The sequence below is a fragment of the Cricetulus griseus genome, chromosome 5 (genome assembly GCF_003668045.3).
Source record: "Cricetulus griseus strain 17A/GY chromosome 5, alternate assembly CriGri-PICRH-1.0, whole genome shotgun sequence".
Taxonomy (NCBI): domain Eukaryota; kingdom Metazoa; phylum Chordata; class Mammalia; order Rodentia; family Cricetidae; genus Cricetulus; species Cricetulus griseus.
The window spans coordinates 79168703-79192476 of NC_048598.1; the positions used below are offsets into that span (position 1 = coordinate 79168703).

Sequence of the window (23774 nt, forward strand, 5' to 3'; positions counted from 1 at the left end):
TATGTATCTCTCTCTCTCTCTCTCTCTCTCTCTCTCTCTCTCTCTCTCTCTCCCATCTCTTTCTTTTTCTGTGTCTGTTGTTTCTTCATTTCTATGTTTCTGCAGACATATAAAAGTATATAAATCAAGGTACAATGGTATGATCATTAGTACATAAATGGAAACATGAATGGTGACTTCTTGTATCATGAACGCCATTTCTTGGGGAAGACTTACTCAAGATATTTCCAGTTCAGGGGTCTCTGAGTTTTATGCCTGAAGATTATGGTGTCTTCAGAAGTAAGAACAAACCTTCCAAATTTTGTGGCAACTAAGAGCAACAACAATAGACTGTAATGTTTGGGGATATTCTTAGACAGCCCTGACCAACAACTGAGAAGGTGCTTGTTGTGCCTGGTTTTGGATTTTTGTTATGTAATTGTGATTTTTGGAGGGAGAAATGTCAGACCACATGAGAAAATTCACTGAAAAATAAGAACACACACATTTATTTTTTAGGTAGACAATTAATAGTTTGATTATTTATGCATTTTAAGTTACCCTTAATGTTATTTTACCATTTTTCATCCTTCTATTTATCACATTCTCCTTCCCTGAATAGAGACCCTCATTTCCTATTTACCCAGTCACATCACTTTTACCTTGGTCCTCATCTCTTGATTATTTCTGCACACAATTACCCTGGAAAGGGTCCTTTTTAATTTTCCAATTTCTGTAGTTAATTCAGGATATATACTCCATATGAAGACTTGGAGCTAAAAATCTCTAATGCAAGAGAATATTCTGCTTGTCTTTCTGTGTTTCTGTGTCTAGATTTCCCTGGTGAATGTGATTTTATTCTAGTTTCATTTGCAAGTTACTTGATTTCATTTTTTTACAGAAGAGTAATAGTACCTTCTATACATGTAACACTGTTTTATTTTCCATTTGCTGATTAAAATACATGTTTTGTCCATTTCCTAACTGTTGTGAAGCAATGATTGTGGCTGAGCAAGTATATGTAGGGCAAGATGTTCAGTCCTTTGTGTATATGCCAAGGTGTGGTCATGTGACAGATTTATGTTTACCTTTTTGAGAATTCTCCATACTGATTTCCACAGTGTCCACACAAGTTTGTAATCTCACCGATGTGAATGAAGTTTTCCCCTTCCTCCTCACCCTATAGTATCTGTTGTATACTCTTCAGTGTTTTTATCTGCTTACTGAATTCCACTTTCAAGTCTTGGAATGTCTTCGTAATTTCTATTAGTTTTATGGTTGTCTTTCCTTAAGCATCTCTCAATTGTCCTTAAGATGTTTTTCCTTAATTCCATTGATCTCTTTCTTTGTGTCTTCTTTACACTTTTTGAATTTTTTGAGGGGGTACTATGATTGTTCTTTTAAAACCCCTGTCCTAGGATCATCTAAGTAATTCTCATTGGCAAACATTTATATCAAACTTGTCAGTTTTGTAGAGAAGACTTTGTCTTGATATATCATTTTGCTGGTAATTTTTTTTGCTTAACCCAAACAGTTTTTTTAAACAAATAAAACCTAACTTATGCCAAGTAGGGACACAGAGCCTGGACACTTAGAACATCTGGGCACAGAAAGCAAAGGAACTAATAATGTTCACAGTGCTCTACACCATAATCTATGTCGATAGAAGTCTAGCTATGCATCAACGTAAATCTACAGAAGATGCTGTAAGATGGACAATCTTTACCAACCGAAGTGTGAATAGACAAGATTTAAAGTATATGGCTATGTTACTGGGTACCCCTGACATCAGTGATGCCAAAATAAAGAGACACATATATTTTTATGTGTTTAATATAGTAAAAAAAAATCAGGATAAATGCTGTGATATAAAGAGTATCCATTTTTCATAATAAATTCTTAGAAATGATTTGTAGTGAATAAGAAACACATCTTGAAACATGGAAGTTTTGTTGAACAAAATCTCAAAATTATAATCCTTCCAGTGAAACATTTTACCATTTTATCTATGTGTTAACATCGTTCTTCCTCTAAAAAGAATTTCATCAACACTGTTTTATGTAAAAATACACATGTAGATAATTAACTTCCTGAGTGACTAATGATACATCAAATATATTTAATGAAATAATTTTAAAGTTCTTTGAATGAGGCAGGGTATTGGTGGCTCATGCCTTTAATCCCAGCACTTGGGAGGCAGAGGCAGGCAGATCTCTGTGAGTTCGAGGCCAGCCTCGAGGATAGGCTCCAAAGCCACACAGAAACCCTATCTCAAAAAAACCAAAAAAAAAAAATTCTTTGAATGAACTAGTATACATATATAATGTATGTTTGCGATAAAATTCAAGAGCATACCACAGAATTTGTACTTAAATTCTGAGTTAAAAAATATGATTCATCCCCAAACAAAACAAATCAACTATTTAAATAAACCTTTAAAAAAATGGATTACTAAGAACTTCTGTTTTCTCATTTATTAGCAATATGCACTTAGCCATTTCAAACTACCAACTTGGATGTTTCCTACTATATAGGCCAAAATGATTCATTACCAAGAAATTTCGTGCAACCCAAAAGGGTGAGATAATTAGAATATTTGCTTTATACTACAACCAATCTATATTGTTCATCTTTCTGAGATGAAATGACAAGAATGGTGGCATTTTTTTGTTGTTGTTTTGGTTTTTCGAGACAGGGTTTCCCCGTGGCTTTGGAGGCTGTCCTGAAATTAGCTTTTGTAGACCAGGCTGGCCTCGAACTCACAAAGATCTGCCTGCCTCTGCCTCTCGAGTGCTGGGATTAAAGGCGTGCGCCACCAATGCATGGCGAATGGAGGCATTCTTATGTAATGACAATGCACCTTGGTGCCACTGGGAGCTGAAAGACTGGTTAAAGGTATGACCGTGTGATTGGACTGATGGAGAAAACTGATCTGCATGAAGAAAACCAAATTTCCCACCATATGACATCTGTCTGAAAACATTGTTCATCACTGCCTGCTGCTGACAATCTTCTGAAGAAGAGATGGACTGCTGGACCATCTGTGCTGATGGAGTCATGTTACCCACCGCCCTTTCATAGCTGTTAGGAGATGTGGAGGTAGGGTTTAAATTTCCAACACGATGCTGAAGATAGGACACATTGGCGTCCTGAGAAGCATGACTACTTTCTGATCTAAACTGAGTTTTGATAAGCCTCCCGAAAAGTTTGATTCCATTGAGAAGATTCATGGCATATGGAACAGACATTTCATGCTTGAAATTCACAAATGCAAACTGTTTCAGTATGCCATCTTTATCTTTGGGGAATTTCACCTTTATTACTGGCCAGGGCTGGTGGAACAGTTCGAAGAGGAGCTTATCCGTCACCTTAGTCTTCAGGTTGTCCAGGAACAGAGTGGAATGTGGTAGCCTCTGCAGCCTCCCATCTCCTCAGAGCTTCCCTTTTGTTGGTATTTTTGCAGTAAGATATAGTCCTATGACTTCTTTTATTAGTTGTAAGTGTGGTATTGACACAGCATGTGGAGGCAGAAGAGGGGATGTGTGGGTGTTTTGGGCCTAGATGTTGGGAGTGGCTTTTGTGGAATAAGTCAGGTGGAAGAGACACCAGAACAGTTGTCTTCTGATCCAAGGCCGTTGCTTGGGGATATACCAGGCTATGGATAAGAGGTGACATGGGAGTGGCCTGTGAGTTAGGAGTAGGTAATGGGAATCGTGAAAGAAGCCTGGAAACTAGTTTCTGTGCAAACAAAGGTGACTGAACTAGAATGGGAAACTGGATGTGGGAACAAGGTTAGATATTATGGATTGGGGGCGAAAGTATGAATGAGGAAAGTCTGTGAAAGTCACTGTGCAAAAACTTCTATAAGGACATGGGAGATCTGGCAGGGTGGGCAGATTATATTCAGCATAGCAGGGATCTGTGGATATAGGAAAAGGGGTTGTTTAATTGAAAAAAATGCTTTCATAAGATTGGCTTATTGTCAAGTTTGTGGTTTATTGTCTTGATTAATTATCATTGTGGGAGAGCTTAACTCAATGTGAGTAAGGACATACTGGCTCAGGGGGTCCTGCTTGGAGAAAGAGACTAGGCTTATAAAGAATACCAAAACAGTGAAGATCTCTGTTCTATGGTCTCTGCATTGGTTCCTATTTCCAGGTCCTGACCTGCTTGAGTTCATTAATTCTTTCTTCCCCTAGAATTTTTGGTCATGTTTTTTGTCACAGAAATTGAAATCCTAACTAAGAGAGTAGGCCTATGTTTACTTTCACAAAGTAACATAGTTCTGCTTGCCTACACAGTGGTATGCTCTACTGATCCTGATGGGTATTAAAATTATGTATAATTTAGTACACACTAATCTTTATAGTCACATGTGACCCTATGTTTATAGAGAATTTTGTAACTTGTGAACCATTAAAGTTCAATGATTAATAGTTCAAAGGGATTAATTTATAGCTCTAAAGTGAGAATTATTTTTCATTTACTTATTTCCTTCAGCTCCAAGACCATCTGCCTCCTTGGTGTTGACCTAACACCCAATGGCCTCTGTTGTCTAATACTGAGTATAAAGAGACAACACAAATTAATTAGTTTTAGTCCCTTTACAAAGTAACAGAAGCAGCAACTTCATTTTTTGTTCTTTTCCTGGTCTAGTAAGGAAATTGGACTACAAATGTATAAAATACTATTTTAATTAGACCCAAAGAGGAAAATATCCTTGGTTTCTTGTTCAACTGCTTTAATTGTAAAAATTAATTTTAGAGGCAATAGTAACTTTGTTTTATGTAAATAGACATGCTTGTGTTTATTTGAACCTCCCATCAAGAAGAGAAAATTTATTCATTTATGTAAATCAGTAAGCAAAATTCACCAAAAAGTAGTCTAAGTTATGAAAATCTTCACTAGTCAGAATTAATTCTGTATACCCAACTTTAAAAATTTACAAAACAAAAGAGAATAGTCAGTTTAGAGATATGTATCCAGATGTCTTTTCTGAGACACATTTTGAAAGTATATCTTTAGGCAAACACTGTAGATTAGTTTGACTTATCTCTTTCCAAATATCTACCTATTTGCATATTATAAAAGCACTTTTAGCAGAAACCAATAATAATCCAACATATTGGCTGATATCATAAGTACTTCTCATGTAATTAAAGTATTTAAGTTTATTTTTATTGAACTTCCCTTTCTGAGTGAGAATATTGAATACTTCTATATTTTGACAATCTGAAATATCATATCCTAAAATATAATGAAAAAAGTTGGAGATTCATATTTGGTTTGGGATTTATTCATTCACTATAATGTGTGTGTGTGTGTGTGTGTGTGTGTGTGTGTGTGTGTGTGTGTGTGTGTTTGACACATTGCTATCCAAGTTCACATAGTTCAGAAGACAACATTGGGTGTCCTCATCTGTCTTTCTCTTTCTACTATTTTGAGACAAGATCTCTCTCTCTCTGAAAGTGGAGCCTCTGTGGTTTAGCCTAGGCTGGCAGCCAGCATTCCTGAATAATTATCCTGTCCGAGTCTTCTCCCAGAGTGGAGTTACAGTCATGGGAAAGATAACTTTGGGGCTTCTGGTATTTGAATGCTATTGCTCACAAGCTTGTTTTATTTCACTTTTCTCTTAAATTACAAAGTAGAAATGTTTTCTTATTGATCAACATATTTTAGTTGGTGGAATGAACTTGAAATTTGGATCCACATTTTCTTCTAAATCGTTCTGCTCCTCAGTGTGTATGTCTATGATAAATGATAAGTCATAGTACTTTAAAAGATTAGTTATCTTTCAATTCTTTGTAATTTCTTCAGTGGAATATACTGGTTTATAGATATATTAACACATATACAAATATACACAAATACACATACATACACACATATACATAATTCTAGGAACTCAAAGTAGTATATAAGTCTATGAAAGAGACACAGAGTGACAAAGAAATAGAAAACTCCATACATGGTGGCACAGACCTGCAATCTTACCTACTTATGAAGCATAGCCAGGAGGACTTCAAGTTCAAATATTGCTTTGCCAGCTAACTAAGATATTTACTCAAAATATGAAAAAATAGACAGGAAGAAAAGAACTTATCAGCATTAGAGGCCCTATAATTTCAATCACAAGATTGTGATATACAGACAGAGGTAGATATACAGATAATGATTAATCCTGTATGTGATTTTTCTGATTTAAAATTTTATTTTTATATTTATTTCATTTTGGGGGAAGGATAAATTAATTAACAAACAACAAGCAACTAGCATGCCAGTTTAAAACAGATTGGAGGGTCTGTGTGTCATGTTTAATTCTTTAAAATGTGAAATTACAAAAATAATTGTTAGAAGGTCTCACTGTTCATTTTTATATAATTTGTGTCATAAACCTTGGATGTATTTTTTTATCATGTACACTAGACTGCTTTGGTACAATTTCAGTTTTGTGTATATCCTGTTAAATAATCTGCAAAAGATTTGCATAATGTCTGTAGCTTAGACTAATCCTATCTGTATGTAGAGTCATCTCCATCACATAGAAAATTTGTTGAAATAACTTTAAGGAAGATGAGAGGGAGTTTTACAGATCATGCATTGAATTTTTATATTTCTTACACAGGAATGTCTCCAATTAAAGATTCCTCACTGCTTTTGCCTATTTGTAAAAGTCTTTTTTGCATTATCACTCAAAAAATTATGTATTTTCTGAATTATAAAAATAAAATACAGTTTCTTATAAATTGAGGCTGTATAAGTTATAAAAGTTAAACTTCCCATGAAGATATTCTTAGTATTTTTTGATTATCAAATACTTTTATATTTTAGTCAAAAAACTAATAACATTATGTTCCATTTTAAAAATTCTCATAATCAAAGAGCAGTTGTTTCTTGAAGTAGTGTTTTGTGATGACATCTTAAGCATGGCTTCTAACTAGTAACATGATAATGACCCTAAGGTTTCTCAGCCTCCAAAATTAGTGAAACCAGTTGATTAAAACTGGAAATTTTCTGTACCTACAAAAGAGTCTTTGGAAATACTTCTATGGTTTTCTTGGTCAGAAAATTCCACAGATAGCTATATGATAAGTTTTATGTATTTACCTCATAAACTAAAAATGTAAATATTGATTTTTACTTTTACCTATTTTGTAAAGGTAAAATCTGTAATTATAAAAATGTAGAATTACTGTAACAAAACATTTTGTGTATGAGCTTGTGTGAAAGATACATTATTCTGCCTAGGGAGTGGGAAGATTGGCTTAATATACTATTGTTTTGTTGAGAATTTCGTACATGAATATGGTGAGTTTCGATCCAACCAACCCCATCCTTACAACCTTCTTAATTACTACTTATAACACATCCCTTTCTTCTGCAAACTCTATGTGTTCTTTCTCTCCTTCTTTCATATTAAATATACTGAGTCTACTTGTTCTTACCAGATATCTTTGTGTGTATGTGAGTATGTACTGGGGCATCGGTAACCTTTTGGGATCTACATCCATGAAGGAAACAAAATTTCCCTTCTTGGCAGCCTTTGTTTGCCAATAGCTTTCAGCTATAGGTGGGATTTCAAGAGAATCATCCCATCCATGTTGGCATATTGGTTGGACTGATCTTGTAAAGGTTTTATTCATTCAGATAATTAGCTATAAGTTCATTTATGCAAGTACTTTTTCAACACAGGCCTCCACTACTTTTTGGCTTTTACAAATTTCCCAGAACCCTCACTCAATGATCTATGAGCTACTGTTGTCAGAGGTGTGATATGATATTCCCTTTAGAGCTTAGCACACCAAAACCTTATATTCTTCTCACATTCACCATGATGTGAATCTCTGTATTCATCACCCTGTACCACAGGAGAAGCTATACTGATGAAGGTTGAGAGTTGTCCCATGAAGAAAGATAAGGATATAGGAGGCAGTTTATTATGATGTCTATTTAATATTGGTGACATTCATTCCTTGGCATCACAATTCTCAGATTATAAAAGTTAGCCACAGATGAAGGTAACTTATTAGGGATGAAGCTTTTGGTCAATACCAGCTTAATTTCTCCATGTCCTTTGTCTACTCTATGTAGTGCCTTCAACAACAGAATATCACCATCAGTTTCTAAAGGGAAACAAAGGGCTATGAGAATGGACTGTAATGTTGGGGGTATGTCAACAGCACCCCACCTATAACCAACTTGAAAACAAGGTAACATTTCTCTTCCCACATCTCTCTCTGTATCTCTCTCTGTCTCTCTCTCTGTCTCTCTCTCTGTCTCTGTCTCTCTCTCTCTCTCTCTCTCTCTCTCTCTCTCTCTGTGTGTGTGTGTGTGTGTGTTAAGAAGCTTATATAGTAATAGATTTCCATAGAACATTTTAAAAGGTCTTTAGTGAAAGGCATCTTTCCCCATATTCTATCCTGACAAATTTCCCCATCAACACCTAATTCATCCATTCTGGTTCCACTGTTTCCCTTCCCCTATTCATAACACTAGAATTTTTTCTCTCTTGAAATACACACATCATGGTCCCTTACTATTTTTCTGACTTTTATGTGTACTACAATTTAAACACAGAAGCCCCAAATTTGAAATTCAGCTTCCACATATGACAGAGAACATGCATGTATCCGGATGATTTTTCCTACTCCATCCATTTATAAGCATTTTTATCATTTTTTGATTGAACAACATGTGATCCTGTATATGTACCACTTTCTTTATACATTCATCAGTGTATGACATCCAGTCTGTTTTAATTTTCTGGCTACTAAGAATACTGCAGAGATGAACACATATGAATCTGTATCAATCAATTATTGATGAGCCTTTACATTTATGTCTATAGTGGTTCCACCAGTTTGCATTTCCAAGAGTCATCATTTCTAGAAATATTTAGTATTGGTTACCTATTTTGAAAACTGATTTTTTTCTGCCTTTTTTAAATTTCATTTTACATTCCAACCACAGTTCTCCTCCCACACCTCCTCCCACACCCACCTCCTCCCTTTCCTATTGCCTCCACCCCAGTGCACCCCCAGGCCACTCCTCCTCTTGGCAAATGGCTCCTAAGAGGAGTCAACATAGTCTGGCACAATAGGTTGGTGCAGGGGCAGGCCCCTCTCCCATGCATTAAGACTGAGCCTCGTCCCACAATAGGGAGTAGGCTCCAAGAAGATAACCCATGTTCCATAAATTACTGGATTAAGGCTCTATGATGATAGTTTGGCTATTTACCTATTTACCAATCTGATTACAGGGGTAGGCCAGTTTGGGAATCCTCTCTATTATTGCTAGGAATCTTAGTTGGGATCTTCCTTGTGGATTCTTGGGAGTTACCCCAGCAACAGTTTTCTCCCTAAGCTCATAGTGGCTCTTGAGAACAAATTTTAATTATGAACTTTTTAATTGCCCAACGTTCCTGATTTAAAAGTTTTTGACAATAATTTTCAACTTTGATAATCCAGGCATGGCTACAGTACAGCAATGCTATTTAGCAATTTAAATAACATTGACCATCAGTTCTGAACAGTTGGTCTTGTCCATATATGTGTTTATTATTGACTATTTCAGGATATATCATGCTGCCTTCTAGGTAGTGAAGAGTTATCTCAACTGCTCAAGGCACTAGATTCTCTTCCTGGGGACCGAACATCCATGTGGAATGATTCAGAGTTGACTGTAACTCCATCTCATTTACATTTATTCACTCTTCTGGTCAGCACATGTGCCAGAACACAGCATTTGCACATACATCCTCATGCATTTAGTGTACATGCATGTGAGCGCACACACATACACAAAAATAGAGAAAAAAATCTTAAAATGGAAAAGATTCATTGACAGAGTGGGGAAAGAGAGAGTAAAAATTAGAGGTCTCTAACAAATCCCTACCACTGAGAACTCATGGAGCCCTATGAAAGAGGAAGAAAAAGAGTGTAGATTCCAGAGGAGATGTAAGACACCAGGAAAAAAGACCTTCTGAATCAACTAAGCAGGACTGGTATGCATTCACAGATACTGAATCAGAAAACACAAGGTGTAAGCCTACAAGAGTTGAGCCCAGGTCCTCTGCATATATATTACATCTTTCAGCTTAGTATATTTATGGGATTATAACTATAAAAGCAAGTAGATTTCTGACTCATGTGCCTGCTTTGGGGACACTTTGTGTCCTATTGGGTTGCCATATTCAAATTCAATATGAAAGATGTTGTTTCATCTTAGTCTATTTTATTTTGTCATTCTTTGTTGTTATTTCTTTGATGTCTGTTATTTTCTAATAAGAAATAGAAAAGCAGTTGATCTGGAGGGGAGGATAGGAGGGAGGAACTGGGAGGATTAGAGGGAGAAGAAATTATAATCAGGATATATTGTATGTGAAAATATTCTATTTTCAATAAAAGAAAAAAAATAATTAAAGTCTAGTGAAAAATTCACACAAAAACACTTTATCCTTATTACTTCACACTGTTCTTTTCTCCCCTACAAGTCCTTCAATGTTAGTACCCACCTAATGATCTTTAATTCATTAATTGTAATTGTTGTTAAACAGTGTAGCATGCACACAATACTCTCTCTCTCTCTCTCTCTCTCTCTCTCTCTCTCTCTCTCTCTCTGTGTGTGTGTGTGTGTGTGTGTGTGTGTGTGTGTGTGTGTGTACATGCAACCTACTGAGATCATTTAACATTGCCTGTATGTATATGTGCCCAAGGCTGGTGTCTTGAAAATAATGCCTACATGAATGCTCATTCCTGGAGGTAACTGATTCTATCTTAGCAACAATTTACTATTTGGACTTCTTCACTAGGTTTATAACTTTGAGGAATTTCACCAATCTATGTTGGTATATCAACAGATGTTATAATGGGTTTTGGTCAGTTAATCACATTGTTGATGAGTTTAAGGTGCATTTTTCATGTCAAGTCTATAGGCAATATTTAGCAAGAGAAATCATGGGCTTCCTTTTCTTAAAATACTTCTATTTCCTCTTGTATGATGTCATCTGATCTTTTGACAAAATGATTCAATTGAAATGTATAAGTTGGAATTGAGCATCCATAGACTTTTACTCTAGGCATTTTGATCAGCTTCTTTAATGAGGAGTGATAGTTATACTTATCTGTGGTATATAGAAAACAGTTTGAATATTGTTATAAATTGCTTTAGTTTAGGTAAATGGCAGTTGTAGGATTTCCTGTACTGTATATTGATGTGGGATGTCTTTCTGTATGCTGTGAATATATGTTTCTCTTATAGGTTGGTGAATAAAGTTGTTTCAGGCAATGGACAGGCAGCATGTTGCAACGAAGAAAGTATGGGGCTACAAGACTAGGGCTACCAGTCTAGGATAATTCTGAGAATAGGAAAGCAGAAAGTGAATCATCAAGGAGACACCAGTTAGCTAACAGGAAGTTAGAATGCCAAGGCATTCTCCAGTAAGCCAAGTCCACATGGAGACATATAGATTAATGGACATTGTTTAATAATTAAGAGAGGGTTAGCCATTAAGAAGCCTGAGCCATTGGTCAAAGAGTTTATAATTAATACTAGCCTCTGTGTGCTTATTTGGTACTAAACAGCTGTGGGATTGGGTGGGACAGAAACTTCCACCTATAGTATATGCTCTCTCAATCCGTAGATGTTCACTAGGTTTACCCAACTGTTTATGAATTTTCTCTGGTTGAACAAATTTTAGTTCCCATTAAAGAACTTTGACTTATCTCCCAAGATAAAATTTCCACTCATGACTAATTAGAGATATCTTAATGGTCCAGTTGTAGGTTGTGGCAGTTGCTGCTGTGTGAGACTACCAATTTCTATTCTTTCTTGACAGCTTTCATATCAACTTCTGATACTATGAGGCAATTAGGTCAGTTTCACCTTGGTTCCTATAAGCCCTTCATCTGTAATGTCCAGTATCTTCAGCAGTAGGGTCTTACCTTCAAGTTCTTGACACCAACCAAAATAAATGTTGTTTGGGAGACACCTGTTTCCATGACAACAATTGAGAAGGTTTCTGATATCTTGCAATGAGAGTTGTGTTAAGGTGTGCATTTTATTACCTGATGGATATGAAAACTCTAAATAATTTCCACAAGCTGAACATATATTTGTGTCAATTGTGAGAAAAGCAAAGGTAAATTTTAAATTAATGTATGTTTTATTGTTTGTAATTTAGTATTTATGCTATAGGGTAATAGCAGCATTTTCACTCATCACTATTCCTACAGATTATGCTAATTGTTCCGTTATCCTAGTTCACGTTTCTTGCTGGTGCCTATCTTCTCATATACAGCATATATTCTGCTTCTTATAGTATCAAGAACTTTTTTTAGTATATCACATTTTATTTTAAACAGGCATGTTTTAAAAATTAAGACTAAAACCTTAAATATGAAAAAAATACTTAAAGAAGTATATTGGCCCCTAAGTCACCCAAGTACAGTACAACACAGTAATAATAGGATCAAACATGTCAAAGATAGTGTTTTAAAGTGGATCCTTAAAGCTCGTTATTTAAGAGGCTAATGAAGTCAGATTAAATATTGAAAATAAATATCAGCAGGTAATATCCAGAACATGTGGTTTAAAGATTTGTTACACAAGGCAATGCTGTTGTGCAGCTTTCCTAGAGCACGAATACAATTTAACAATGTTATCTAAACCCTAACTTGATTTGTGACTGCTGACAGTGTTTATGCAAAAAGGATTAATAGCAAGGAGATTCCTCCAGTGGATAGAATGCTTAGTGCTGACTTAGTGTGTATCTAGCTTTAAAATTTGCCTTATAAAGGAGATTTTCCTCTATTATATCCAATGTTGCCAGTATCATATTTCAATACCTTTAGTATTCAAAACACATTTGCCCCAGTCCTGTTTTCCATTTTGGACTTATTTGTTCAAGCATTTAAATATTATGACACTACTTTATACCTATGACCATATCTTTTAATAAAATTATATAAAATAGTAACATGACTATTATTTCTAAATATAAGAATTCAATTATTAAAAATCTATTAAAATGTAATTTTTACTAATGGCCTATTTTGAATTGGCAAATTTATTTTTATGTGCTATGTAAATATATAGTTTTGCATGGTTTCAGATTTCACTTAATAATTATTCCTCAATTAATAGACTGTGGCACAGAATAAATGTTAGTGTATCAATCAGGTCAAGAAAGAATATTCATTAACTTTGTAACAGATAACTTAATTGAACAAATAACCCAAAGCAATGTAATTACTATGTGATTATATTCCCATTTCTTTATGACAAAGTGAACTTATAGTTCAAGCTACTGGTGCAAGCAAAATGGAAATGTGAATAAGGCTGTTAATCAGCTACTAAACACCCCTGTTCTGGGGACTGGCTATGGAGGGATGGTTCCATTCTCTGTATAGTGTACCAATTTCCTGCTAAATAACTATAGAATTGAGCCTAATAATGAACTCTTTTTTTCATTGCAGTGAAAATATAAACAGTATTTGGGAATTATGAGATACTTTGTGTTATTCTTTGATATTAATATTGCTTTATTTATACTGATATTCAAAAATTCATTTGAGTTTGTGGTCGCAGAATATAACAGATATATTTAGAAATATTTTTTAAATTTATTTATTAGTTCTAGTTAGGGAACAAGCTTGCTTCAAATCTCTTCTCCCTCTCTCTCCTCTCACCCCCAAACCTCCTCCCCCACCCCCAGCCCACCCTCACCCCATCCACCCACCACTCCCCAGGCAGGGTAGGGCCCTCAACAGGGGCTCTGCAAAGTCCATCAAATCTTCCTGTGCTGGTACTGGGCCCTTCCCCATGTGTCCAGGGCCAGATTGTAATCCTTCACGTGGGATGGGCTCTCAAAGTCACTTCTTGCAGCAGGGAGAAATATTTTGAGATATCTCATGATTAGTTTTAGTGCTTGTAAATGTATATTTTAGGGAGATTCACCAAGTTAATAGTTACAAAAGAATGATTCATTCTAACTCCTTTCTTACATAAAATATATTTAGGAGGCCAACAAGTGATCAAGCCAAATTAAAATAAATTCTAAAATTCAGGAAAACAATTTTTTATCAAAGTGGACAAACCCATTTACAATAATAAAAATAAGTTAATTCTAAGTAAAATAATTATTTTACCTATATTCAAATTTTCTTAAAAAGTAATTCTGAAAATCCTTTATTCTATGTCTAAAATCCACATATGAGTGAGTACATACCATGTTTCTCTTTTTGTGACTGGGTTACCTTGCTCAGAATGGTTTCTTCTAGTTCCATCCATTTGCCTGCAAATTTCAAGAGTCCATTGTTTTTTATTCCCTACTGAGTAGTACTCCATTGTGTAAATATACCACATTTTCTGCATCCATTCTTCAGTTGAGGGGCATCTAGATTGTTTCCAGATTCTGGATTTACAAATAATGCTGTGATGTTTATCACCGGAGCCTACAGTCCACACTGCCAGAGAAGCTTGTAAACAAGGAGGACCCTAAGAGAGACATACATGGTTCTCTGGAAAAGGGGAAAGGGACAAGCTCTCCTGAGCAAATTGAGAGCATGGGGGTAGGGGAGAGTGGACTAGGAGAATGAGAAGGGGAGAAGAGGAGGGGTAAGGAAGACACAATGGGGCAAGGAGGTTGAGTTGGGGGAAGAAAAAAAGAGAGCACTATAAGAGATAATATAATAGAGGGAGACATTATAGGTTTAAAGAGAAATCAGGCATGAGGGATATGTCTGGAGAGCTACAAAAATAACACCAACAAAGAATCTAAGCAACAGAGTAGAGGCTAACTTACATGCATTCTCCTGATAATGAGACTGATGACTAATTCATATGCCATCATATAGCCTTCATCTAGCAGCTGGTGGAAGGAGAAGCAGAAATCCACAGCAAAAACTTGAACTGAATTGAAATCCAGTTGCAGAGAAGGAAGAGTGATGAACATAGGGGTCCATAGCAGGCTGGTAAAACCCATAGCAACAGCTCACCTTAAAAAGAGAGAGCTCTTGGCCCCCAGACTGAAACCATCATGGGACTGATCTAGACCCCCTGGATGTGGGTGTCAGTGAGGAGACCTTGGAAATCTATGGGGCCCCTTTAGGTGGATCAGTACTTATCTCTAGCATGGAAATGGACTTTGGGAGCCCATCCCATATGGAGGGATACTTCCTGAGCCCAGACACAATGGGGTTGGCCTAGGCCATATTTCAAAGGATATGACAGATTTTGAAGACCCCCCATGGAAGGACTCACACTCCCTGGGGAGTAGAAAGAGTATGGGATAGGTTGGGTTTTAGTTGGGGGAGCAGGAGAGGAAGGGAGGGAGAGGGACCTGGGATTGACATGTAAAATACTCACAGGCAAATGGAACTAGAAGAAACCATCCTGAGTGAGGTAACCCAGTCACAAAAAGACAAACATGGTATGTACTCACTCATATATGAATTTTAGACATAGAACAAAGGATTACCAGCCTTCAATCCTCTTCACCAAAGAAACTAGGAAACAAGAAGAACTCAAAGAGAGAAATGCATGGTCCTGAGATAATAGGAAGGACCAGGATCTCCTAAGCTAATTGGGAGCATGAGGGTAGGGGAGAGAAGCTGCCAGAATGAGGGGAGACGAGGAAATGGAGGAGCAGAAAGGTTGAGTTGGGGAAAGAATAGAGGAGAGCAGGATGAGAGATATCAAAACAGAGGCAGCCATTATATGTTGGAGGAGAGATCAAACACTAGGGAGATTTCCAGAGATCTACAAGGATGACACCAACTGACAATCTAAGCAATGGTGGAGAGGATAACCTAAATGCCCTTCTCCTATAATGAGACTGATGACTACTTTAAATGCCATCCTAGAGCCCTCATCCAGTGGCTGATGGAAGCACAGGCAGACATCCACAGATATACACTGAACTGAACTCTGGAACCTAGTTGCAGAGAGGGAGGAATGAAGATGAAAGGGGTTGTCACCAGGCTGGTGAAACCCACAGAAACAGCTGGCCTGTACAAGGGGGAGCACATGGACCCCAGTCGGCTGTCTGGGAGTCCATCATGGGACTAATCCTGACCCTGAAAGTGGATGTCAATGAGGAGACCTTGGCATCCTATGGGGCCTCTGGTAGTGGATCAGTATTATTCCCTGGTATAAGAAGTGGCTTTGAGAGCCCATCCCATGTGAAGGGATGCTTTCTTGTCCTGAACACATGGGGGAGAGCTGGGGTCTGGCACAGGATGATGTTGTGGAATTTGCAGAGCCTCTGTGAGGGCCCTGCCCTCCATGAGGAGCAGAGAGGGGTGCTGGGGAGTTGGGGGGAGGTGGGATAGGGAAAAGGGATTGGTATAAAAAAGTAATTCTGAATGATTTCCTTGCAGTCAAAATTATCTACAAACTGGAAAGTCTTTATTCTTTACTTTGAGCAAAGTAACTTAGTAAGTTCATTTAAAGAAAATTATATGTATCCTGACATAAATTATAAAAATCCAACATAATTAGTTAGCAAAGTGCTTCAAGTGTGTGAATCTTGAGGTCAATTCTCAGTATTCACATAAAAACCTGCCCCAAACCCCAGTCTTAGAGAGTTAGAAGAATCAATGAGTGTAGGTGAACCTACAAACTCCCTGTTCAGGGAGAGATGCTTTCTCAAAAATTAAGATGAATGGTCCTAGAGAGATAACTCAGCTGTTAAGAATACTTGCTATTGTTGTAAAGGACACAGATTTTGTTTCCAGCATTCCCATGATGGATGGCTCACAACCATATATAACTTCAGTTCCAGGGGACATTGTCTCCATGGTTACCAGTCTTCATGTAGGGCACACACATACTTTCAGGCAAATCACTCATACACATAAAAAAAATAAACAAGTCCTTAAGAAGCACTGAAAATAGTGATAGGTAATGGCACCCAACATTGATCTCCTTCCTTATGCCCACCCACATGTGTGAATGTAGTGACACATGCATAGTATACACACACACATGAAACATGAAGTGTCAGTAATTTACAAGTAAGGGCCCAAACTACTATGGTGTTGTGAATTACAACAACACAAATTAATGAACAAACTTGTACTTCAGGGGACATTTCTTTTCTGAATGTTTATCTACTGCTATTTATCAATGCACAACAAGTTTCCCTAACTGAAATAAACTCTCTATCATTCTTATGCTTATAAAATTGTATTTTACAATTCAAACCCCAATTGGCAGTTATTTCTAATCTAACTGGATGCCTGTCGACCTTTATTAAAGTTGAACATTCATATCTCTTCCCTATCTATCTGTTGCATCCCTAAATCCCAGAATGATAATATTGAAGGGAAGGATGTTTGGAGGTAATTTAGTTATGAGGGTACAGCCATTCTGAATGTGGTCGATGCCCTTATGAAACAGATCTTGAATAGAAACAGCCTTTCCTCCAAGCAAGCAAAGACCAAAACTTAGCATCTATGTACCAGGATAAGGTCTCCTATAACACACACCCCCGACATACACATATACACAAGACCATAAAAATACCAAATCTTGCAGTGTAATATTCAAGCATGAGAACAGTTAGACAAACAAAACATGTTCAAACAAAGCAATAGAAGACAAATGTCTACCAAATACTTTGGTTACATTTTGTGTTTGCCTTCTTTTGGTGGACATGGGGCCTATCCTGAAGAGTTGTTGATATACTCAGTTAGTCTCCATTGGATAATTGGTTGCCAAATGAAGATAGCTTTTTGTAAGGAAGGAGAGCTCTTATCTACTTCACTTTCTCTGTACTGTGACCACATCTGGCTTGAAACTGTGCATGTCATGTGAATGCTGCCATAATCTCTGTGAGTTCATATGTGCATGAGTACTATTGTACTAGAAGGCACTATTTAAAAAGTTAAAAAATATTGCAAATTTAGAATTTTACCTAAAAATGCACAGAAATATTTTGTTAAGTGTTCAAAGGGATCATATGTTATCAATCATCGAAAAAGTGGTTTGCAACAAGTCAAGGTTCCTAGGCATCTGCAACACTGAATACACCACCAAATGAAATTGCCAGATCCTTTGTAACTAGAATTATAGATGGTTTTAAGCCATCAACTATGCGCATGGTAGCTGAACCTGTGTTCTCTGCAAACATCAAGTGTTATTTACTGTTGACTTAGCCCCATCCATCTTAATTTTTAAGGTTTATCTCTCAATTTAGAGCTTACATATTCACCTACACTAGATAGCCAGGAAGACACCAAAATCCTCCTGGCTCTGTCTAAACAGTACTTGGATTGTAGGCAGACTTTTACATGAGCACAAAAATGAAAATTCTAGGTGTGAGTGTGTGTGTCTGTGTGTGTGTGTGTGTGTGCACAGACACACGTACACACACATATAGATAAATATACATAAATAATTATACATATATAAATTGACTTGTATCAATTAATAATTTTAAAACTTGCTTTATTTAGCCCATACTATGTAGGACTCATCTAAATTTTCTGCTTGTATCAGTAATCTTATATGCTGTTTGCCAAAATATGTTCCTATATAAACAATGGAAAGAACATTACATCTTTAATTAATGGGTTGTAAGTAACCATGTACTTTTCAGGTATGCTGAATTATACATATTGAAATATATTATTTTGCTGAATATCTTGTTTCATTGGATAAATACTTATAAATAACACAGCTGGCTACAACAATATTTATTTATTTAGTTGTTCTTTAAAGAACAAACATTATTGTTCCAGCAAATAGGAACAGTATATGAAATTAGTCCATAATACATGTCAGTACATTGTATTCTTCATATTTTCTATTAAAATATTCTGCTTTTGGAAGTATATGATACTGTGTTTTCATTTGTACTTTTGCTGTGACACATGAAGTTGAACAAAATATGATGTTGTGTGTTTGTTAGAATTTTCATAAAGTAGCCTGCCAATTTAACTATAGAACTAGGGTTGGTTGTTTATTTTTCCTTTTTAGAATGTGTTTAACCCCCATACCAGAAGGCCCACTCTGAGTCTATACATAGTTCAACCCTGTCTACACTCTGTCCTCTGTCCTGTGGTGGCATCTGAGCCTGAGGTGAGTCTGAGCGCTGCTCTGCCCTCTCCAACATCCCCCATCAACAGATTCTCTCTTCTACCTGATCCCACCTGTACAAGAGTGGACCTGCCAAGACTGGGAAGGCCCACACTGAGTCCAGACACAACCCAACCTTGTCAACCCACAGCCCTCTGCCATCCAGCTGGCACCAGAGGCTGAGCCCTCCACCTGCCACAGGAGAGAGGGAGAGACCCCACCTGCACTCACTGGAAGTAGGTATGGGAAGAAGACAGAGAAAGAAAACTCTCAACAACAGAAAAAACAATATAACACCATCAGATTTTAGGACTCCATACCATTAAGATCTGAAAAGCCCATCACAGAGAATGAAGAGATGGACCTCAAAAATTATATTAGGAAGATGATAGAGAACTTTAAAGAGGAAACAAGAAAATCCCTTAAAGAAATAAAATAAAAAGCAAGCAAAAAATTTACATGAAATGGAGGAAAAGACAAACAAAAAAAATTCAAAAACCAATCTCTTACAGAATCTAAAGAAAGCCATGGAAAAACAACCAAACAAGTGAAGGAAGCACTCGAAACAGTTGAAGGCATGAAAGATGAAATACACACAGTAAAGAAAACACAGAATGAGGGGATGCTTGAAATAGAAAGGCTGGATAAGCAATCAGGAAACTAAAGATGTGAGTATAACCAATAGAATTCAAGAGATGAAAGAGCGAATCTCAGTTGTTGAAGACTCTCTAGAGGATGTACAGACATCGACCAAAGAAAATGTCAAGTCCAAAAAATCCCTAACACAAAATATACAGGAAAAATGGAACACCATGAAAAGGCCATACCTAAGAATAATAGGTATAGAAAAAGTTGAAGAAATACAGCTCAAAACTACAGAAAACATATTCAACAAAATCATAGAAGAAAACTTGCCCAACCTACAGAAGGATATGCCTATGAAAGTAGAAGAAGCTTACAGACCACCAAACAGACTGGACCACAAAAAGAAGTCCCCTCAACACATACTAATCAAAACACCAAACCTACAGAATAAAGAGAAAATATTAAGAGCAGCAAAGGAAAAGGCAAAGTAACATATAAAGGCAGACCTGTAAGAATCACACCCGAATTCTCAATGGAAACTTTGAAAGCCAGAAGGTCCTGGATATATATCCGACAAACACTCAGGGACCATGGATGCCAACCCAGACTACTGTACCCAGCAAAACTTTCAATCACTATAGATGGAGAAAACAAGATATTCCATGACAAAACCAGACTTAAACAATACATATCCACAAATCCAGCACTACAGAAAGTTCTGGAAGGAAAACTCCAACCCAAGGAAGGTAACTACACTCACAAAAACATAGCCGATAGATAATCCAATTTCACCAAACACAAAAAAGAAACAGGAGGGCGAAATACACACATAATGACACCACCAAAAATAAATCCTAAACAAACAAGAACCAACAATCAATGGACATTAATAACCTTCAATGTCAATGGTCTTATTCCGCCCATAAAAAGTTACAGGCCAACAGAATGGATACGAAGACAGAATCCATTCATCTGATGTATAAAAGAAACACACCTCAACTTCAAAGACAAGCTTTACCTCAGAGTAAGGGGTTGGGAAAAGATTTTCCAATCAAATGGGCCCAAGAAACAAGATGGTGTAGCAATCCTAATATCTAACAAATTAGACTTCAAACTATAATCAATCAAAAGAGATGAAGAGGGGTATTTCATAATCATCAAAGGAAAAGTCCATCAAGATGAAGTCTCAATCCTGAACATCTATGCCCAAATACAAAGGCACCCACATTTGTAAAAGAAAGATTACTAAAGCTGAAATCACACATAAAACCACACACACACTTATAGTAGGAGACTTCAATACCCCCATTTCACAACTAGACAGGACCACCAGATAGAAACTTAAGAAAGAAACAAAAGAACTAATATAGGTTATGACCCAATTGGGTTTAACAGACAACTATGGGATATTCCATCCAAACACAAAAGTATGTACCTTCTTCTCAGTGCCACATGGCACCTTCTCTAAAATTGACCACATAGTTTGCAACAAAGCAAACCTCCCCAGATAGAAAAGAATTGAAATAACCCCCTCTAACTTATCAGATCACCATGCTTTAAAGCTAGAATTCAACAGCAATACAAATTGCAGAAAACCAACAAACTCATGGAAAATGAATTACACCCAATTGCACCATTCCTGGGTTGAGGAAGAAATAAAAAAGAAATTAAAAACTTCCTAGAATTTAAGGAGAATGTAGACACAACATACCCAAACTTATTGGATACACTGAAAGCAGTGCTAAGAGGAAAGTTCATAGCATTTAGTGCCCACATGAAGAAACTGGAGAAAAGTCACATTAGAAAATTGACAGAACACCTTAAAGCTTTAGAGCAAAAATAATCAAACACACCACAGATGAGAAGACACCAGGAAATCATCAAAATGAGGGATGAAATCAATAAACTAGAAACAAGGAAAACATTACAAAGAATCAATGAAACAAAGAGTTGGTTCTTTGACAAGATCAACAAGATAGAGCAATCTCTATCCAAACTAACCAAAAGGCTGAGAGAGAGCATGCTAATTAACAAAATCAGAAACAAAAAGGGGATATAACAATGGACACTGTGGAAATCCAGAGAATCATCAGGTCATACTTTGAAAAACTGTACTTCACAAAATTAGAAAATCTAAAGGAAATGGACAATTTTCTGGATAGATATCACTTACCAAAATTAAACCAAAAACAGATAAGCAGTTTAAATCCACCTATAACTCCTTTGGAAAGAGAAACAGTCATCAAAAGCTTCCCAACCCCCCAAAAAAAAAATACAGGGCCAGATGGCTTCACTGCAAAAGTCCCCAGAAATTCAAAGAAGAGCTAATACCAGTACTCCTCAAATTGTTCCATAAAATAGAAGAAGAAGGGACATTGCCAAATTCTTTTAAAAAGGCTACAATCAATTTGATACAAGCCAAAGATACAACTAAAAATAAAACTACACACCAATATCCCTCATGAACATCGATGCAAAATACTCAGGAAAATATTGGCAAATAGATTCCAAGAACACATCAGAAAAATCATCCATTAGGATCAAGTAGGCTTCAACCCAGGGATGCAAGTATAGTTCAACTTATGAAAATCCATCAAAGTAATCCACCACATAAACAAACAGAAAAAGAAAACCACATGATCATCACACTACTTGGAGAGAACAGGAATAACAGGAACATATCTAAACATGATTAAAAACAATATACACCAAAACAACAGCCAACATCAAACTAAATGGAGAGAAACTCAAGAGATTCCTCTAAAATCAGGAAGAAGATAAGACTGTCCACTCACTTCATATCACTCCAGTATCGTACTTGAAGTTCTAGCTAGAGCAATAAGACAAGAGAAGGAGATCAAAGGGATATAAATTGGAAAGGAAGAAATCAAACTTTCACTATTTGCAGATGATATGATAGTCTACATAAGTGACCCAAAAACACCACCAGGGAACTCCTATAGCTGATAAACACCTTCAGCATAGTAGCAGCATACAAAATTAACTCAAGAAATTAGTGGCCCTACTATATACAGATGATAAATCCAATGAGAAAGAAATCAGAGAAACATCACCCTTCACACTATCCTCAAGCAACATAAAATACCTTGGGATAACACAAACCAAAAACGTGAAAGACATGTACCATAAGAACTTTGAGTCCTTAAAGAAAGAAATTAAAGAAGATACCAGAAAATGGAAAGGTCTCCCATGCTCTTGGATAGGTAGAATCTACATAGTAAAAATGACAATCTTGCCAAAAGTAATCTACAGAGTCAATGCAATCTCCATCAAAATCCCAACACAGTTCTTCACAGACCTTGAAAGAAAAATACTCAACTTTTATATGGAAAAACAAAAAACCTAGGATAGCAAAAAAATCTCTGTACAATAAAGGATCTTCTGGAGGCATCACCATTCCTGACTTCAAGATCTATTAAAGAGCCATACTGAAAACAGCTTGGTATTGCAAAGAAAATAGACAGAGAGACCAATTAAATTGAATTGAAAACCCTGATATTAACCCAAAAACCTATGAACATATTATTTTTGACAAAGATGCTAAATCTATACAACGGAAGAAAGATAGCATCTTCAACAAATGGTGCTGGCACAAGTGGATTCTGACATGCAGAAGATTGCAGATAGATCCATATCTGTCACCATGCACAAAACTTAGGTGCAATTGAATCAACGTAAATCCAGACACACTGAATCTTCTAGAACAGAAAGAGGGAGATACCCTTGAACAAATTGGCACAAAAGAGACTTCCTCAAAATTACACCAGTAGCACAGACTTTGAGAGCTGCAATTAATAAATGGGACCTCCTGAAACTGAGAAGCTTCTGTAAGGCAAAGGACACAGTCAGTAAGACAAAACGACCACCCACAGAATGGGAAAAGATCTTCAACAACCCTACATCTGATAGAGGGTTGTTTTGCAATATATAAAATGAACTCAAGATGCTAGCCACCAAAACACCAAACAATGAAATTCAAAAGTGGGGTGCAGAAATAATAGAGAATTCTCAACAGAGGAATATGAAATAGCTGGAAGACACTTAAGAAAGAGTTCAAAAATCCTTGGGTATCTGAGAAATGCAACTCAAAACAACTCTGAGATGCCACC

General features: G+C 36.5%; 1 protein-coding gene across 1 annotated transcript; it reads right to left on the reverse strand.

Annotated features, from left to right (window-relative positions):
* Positions 1-1985: 1985 nt before the first annotated feature.
* Positions 1986-11978, reverse strand: LOC100773372 (RNA-binding protein 7-like). The gene is made up of 3 exons (XM_035445839.1): positions 11922-11978; positions 2796-3392; positions 1986-2009 (listed from the first exon to the last, which is right to left on the reverse strand). The coding sequence occupies exons 1-3, from the start codon at positions 11976-11978 to the stop codon at positions 1986-1988; spliced, it is 678 nt and encodes a 225-aa protein (XP_035301730.1).
* Between the last annotated feature and the right edge of the window lie 11796 nt (positions 11979-23774).

Excerpts from the sequence above, each read along its gene's own strand:
- LOC100773372 (XM_035445839.1), bottom strand. The coding sequence starts at position 11,978 with ATGGAAACAGGTGTCTCCCAAACAACATTTATTTTGGTTGGTGTCAAG. Across the intron at positions 3,393-11,921 it reads TTGGTGTCAAGAACTTGAAG|AGGCTACCACATTCCACTCT; the intron begins GTAAGACCCTAC and ends GGGAGGCTGCAG. Across the intron at positions 2,010-2,795 it reads CCTCCATTCGCCATGCATTG|AGGAAGAACGATGTTAACAC; the intron begins GTGGCGCACGCC and ends AATTCTTTTTAG.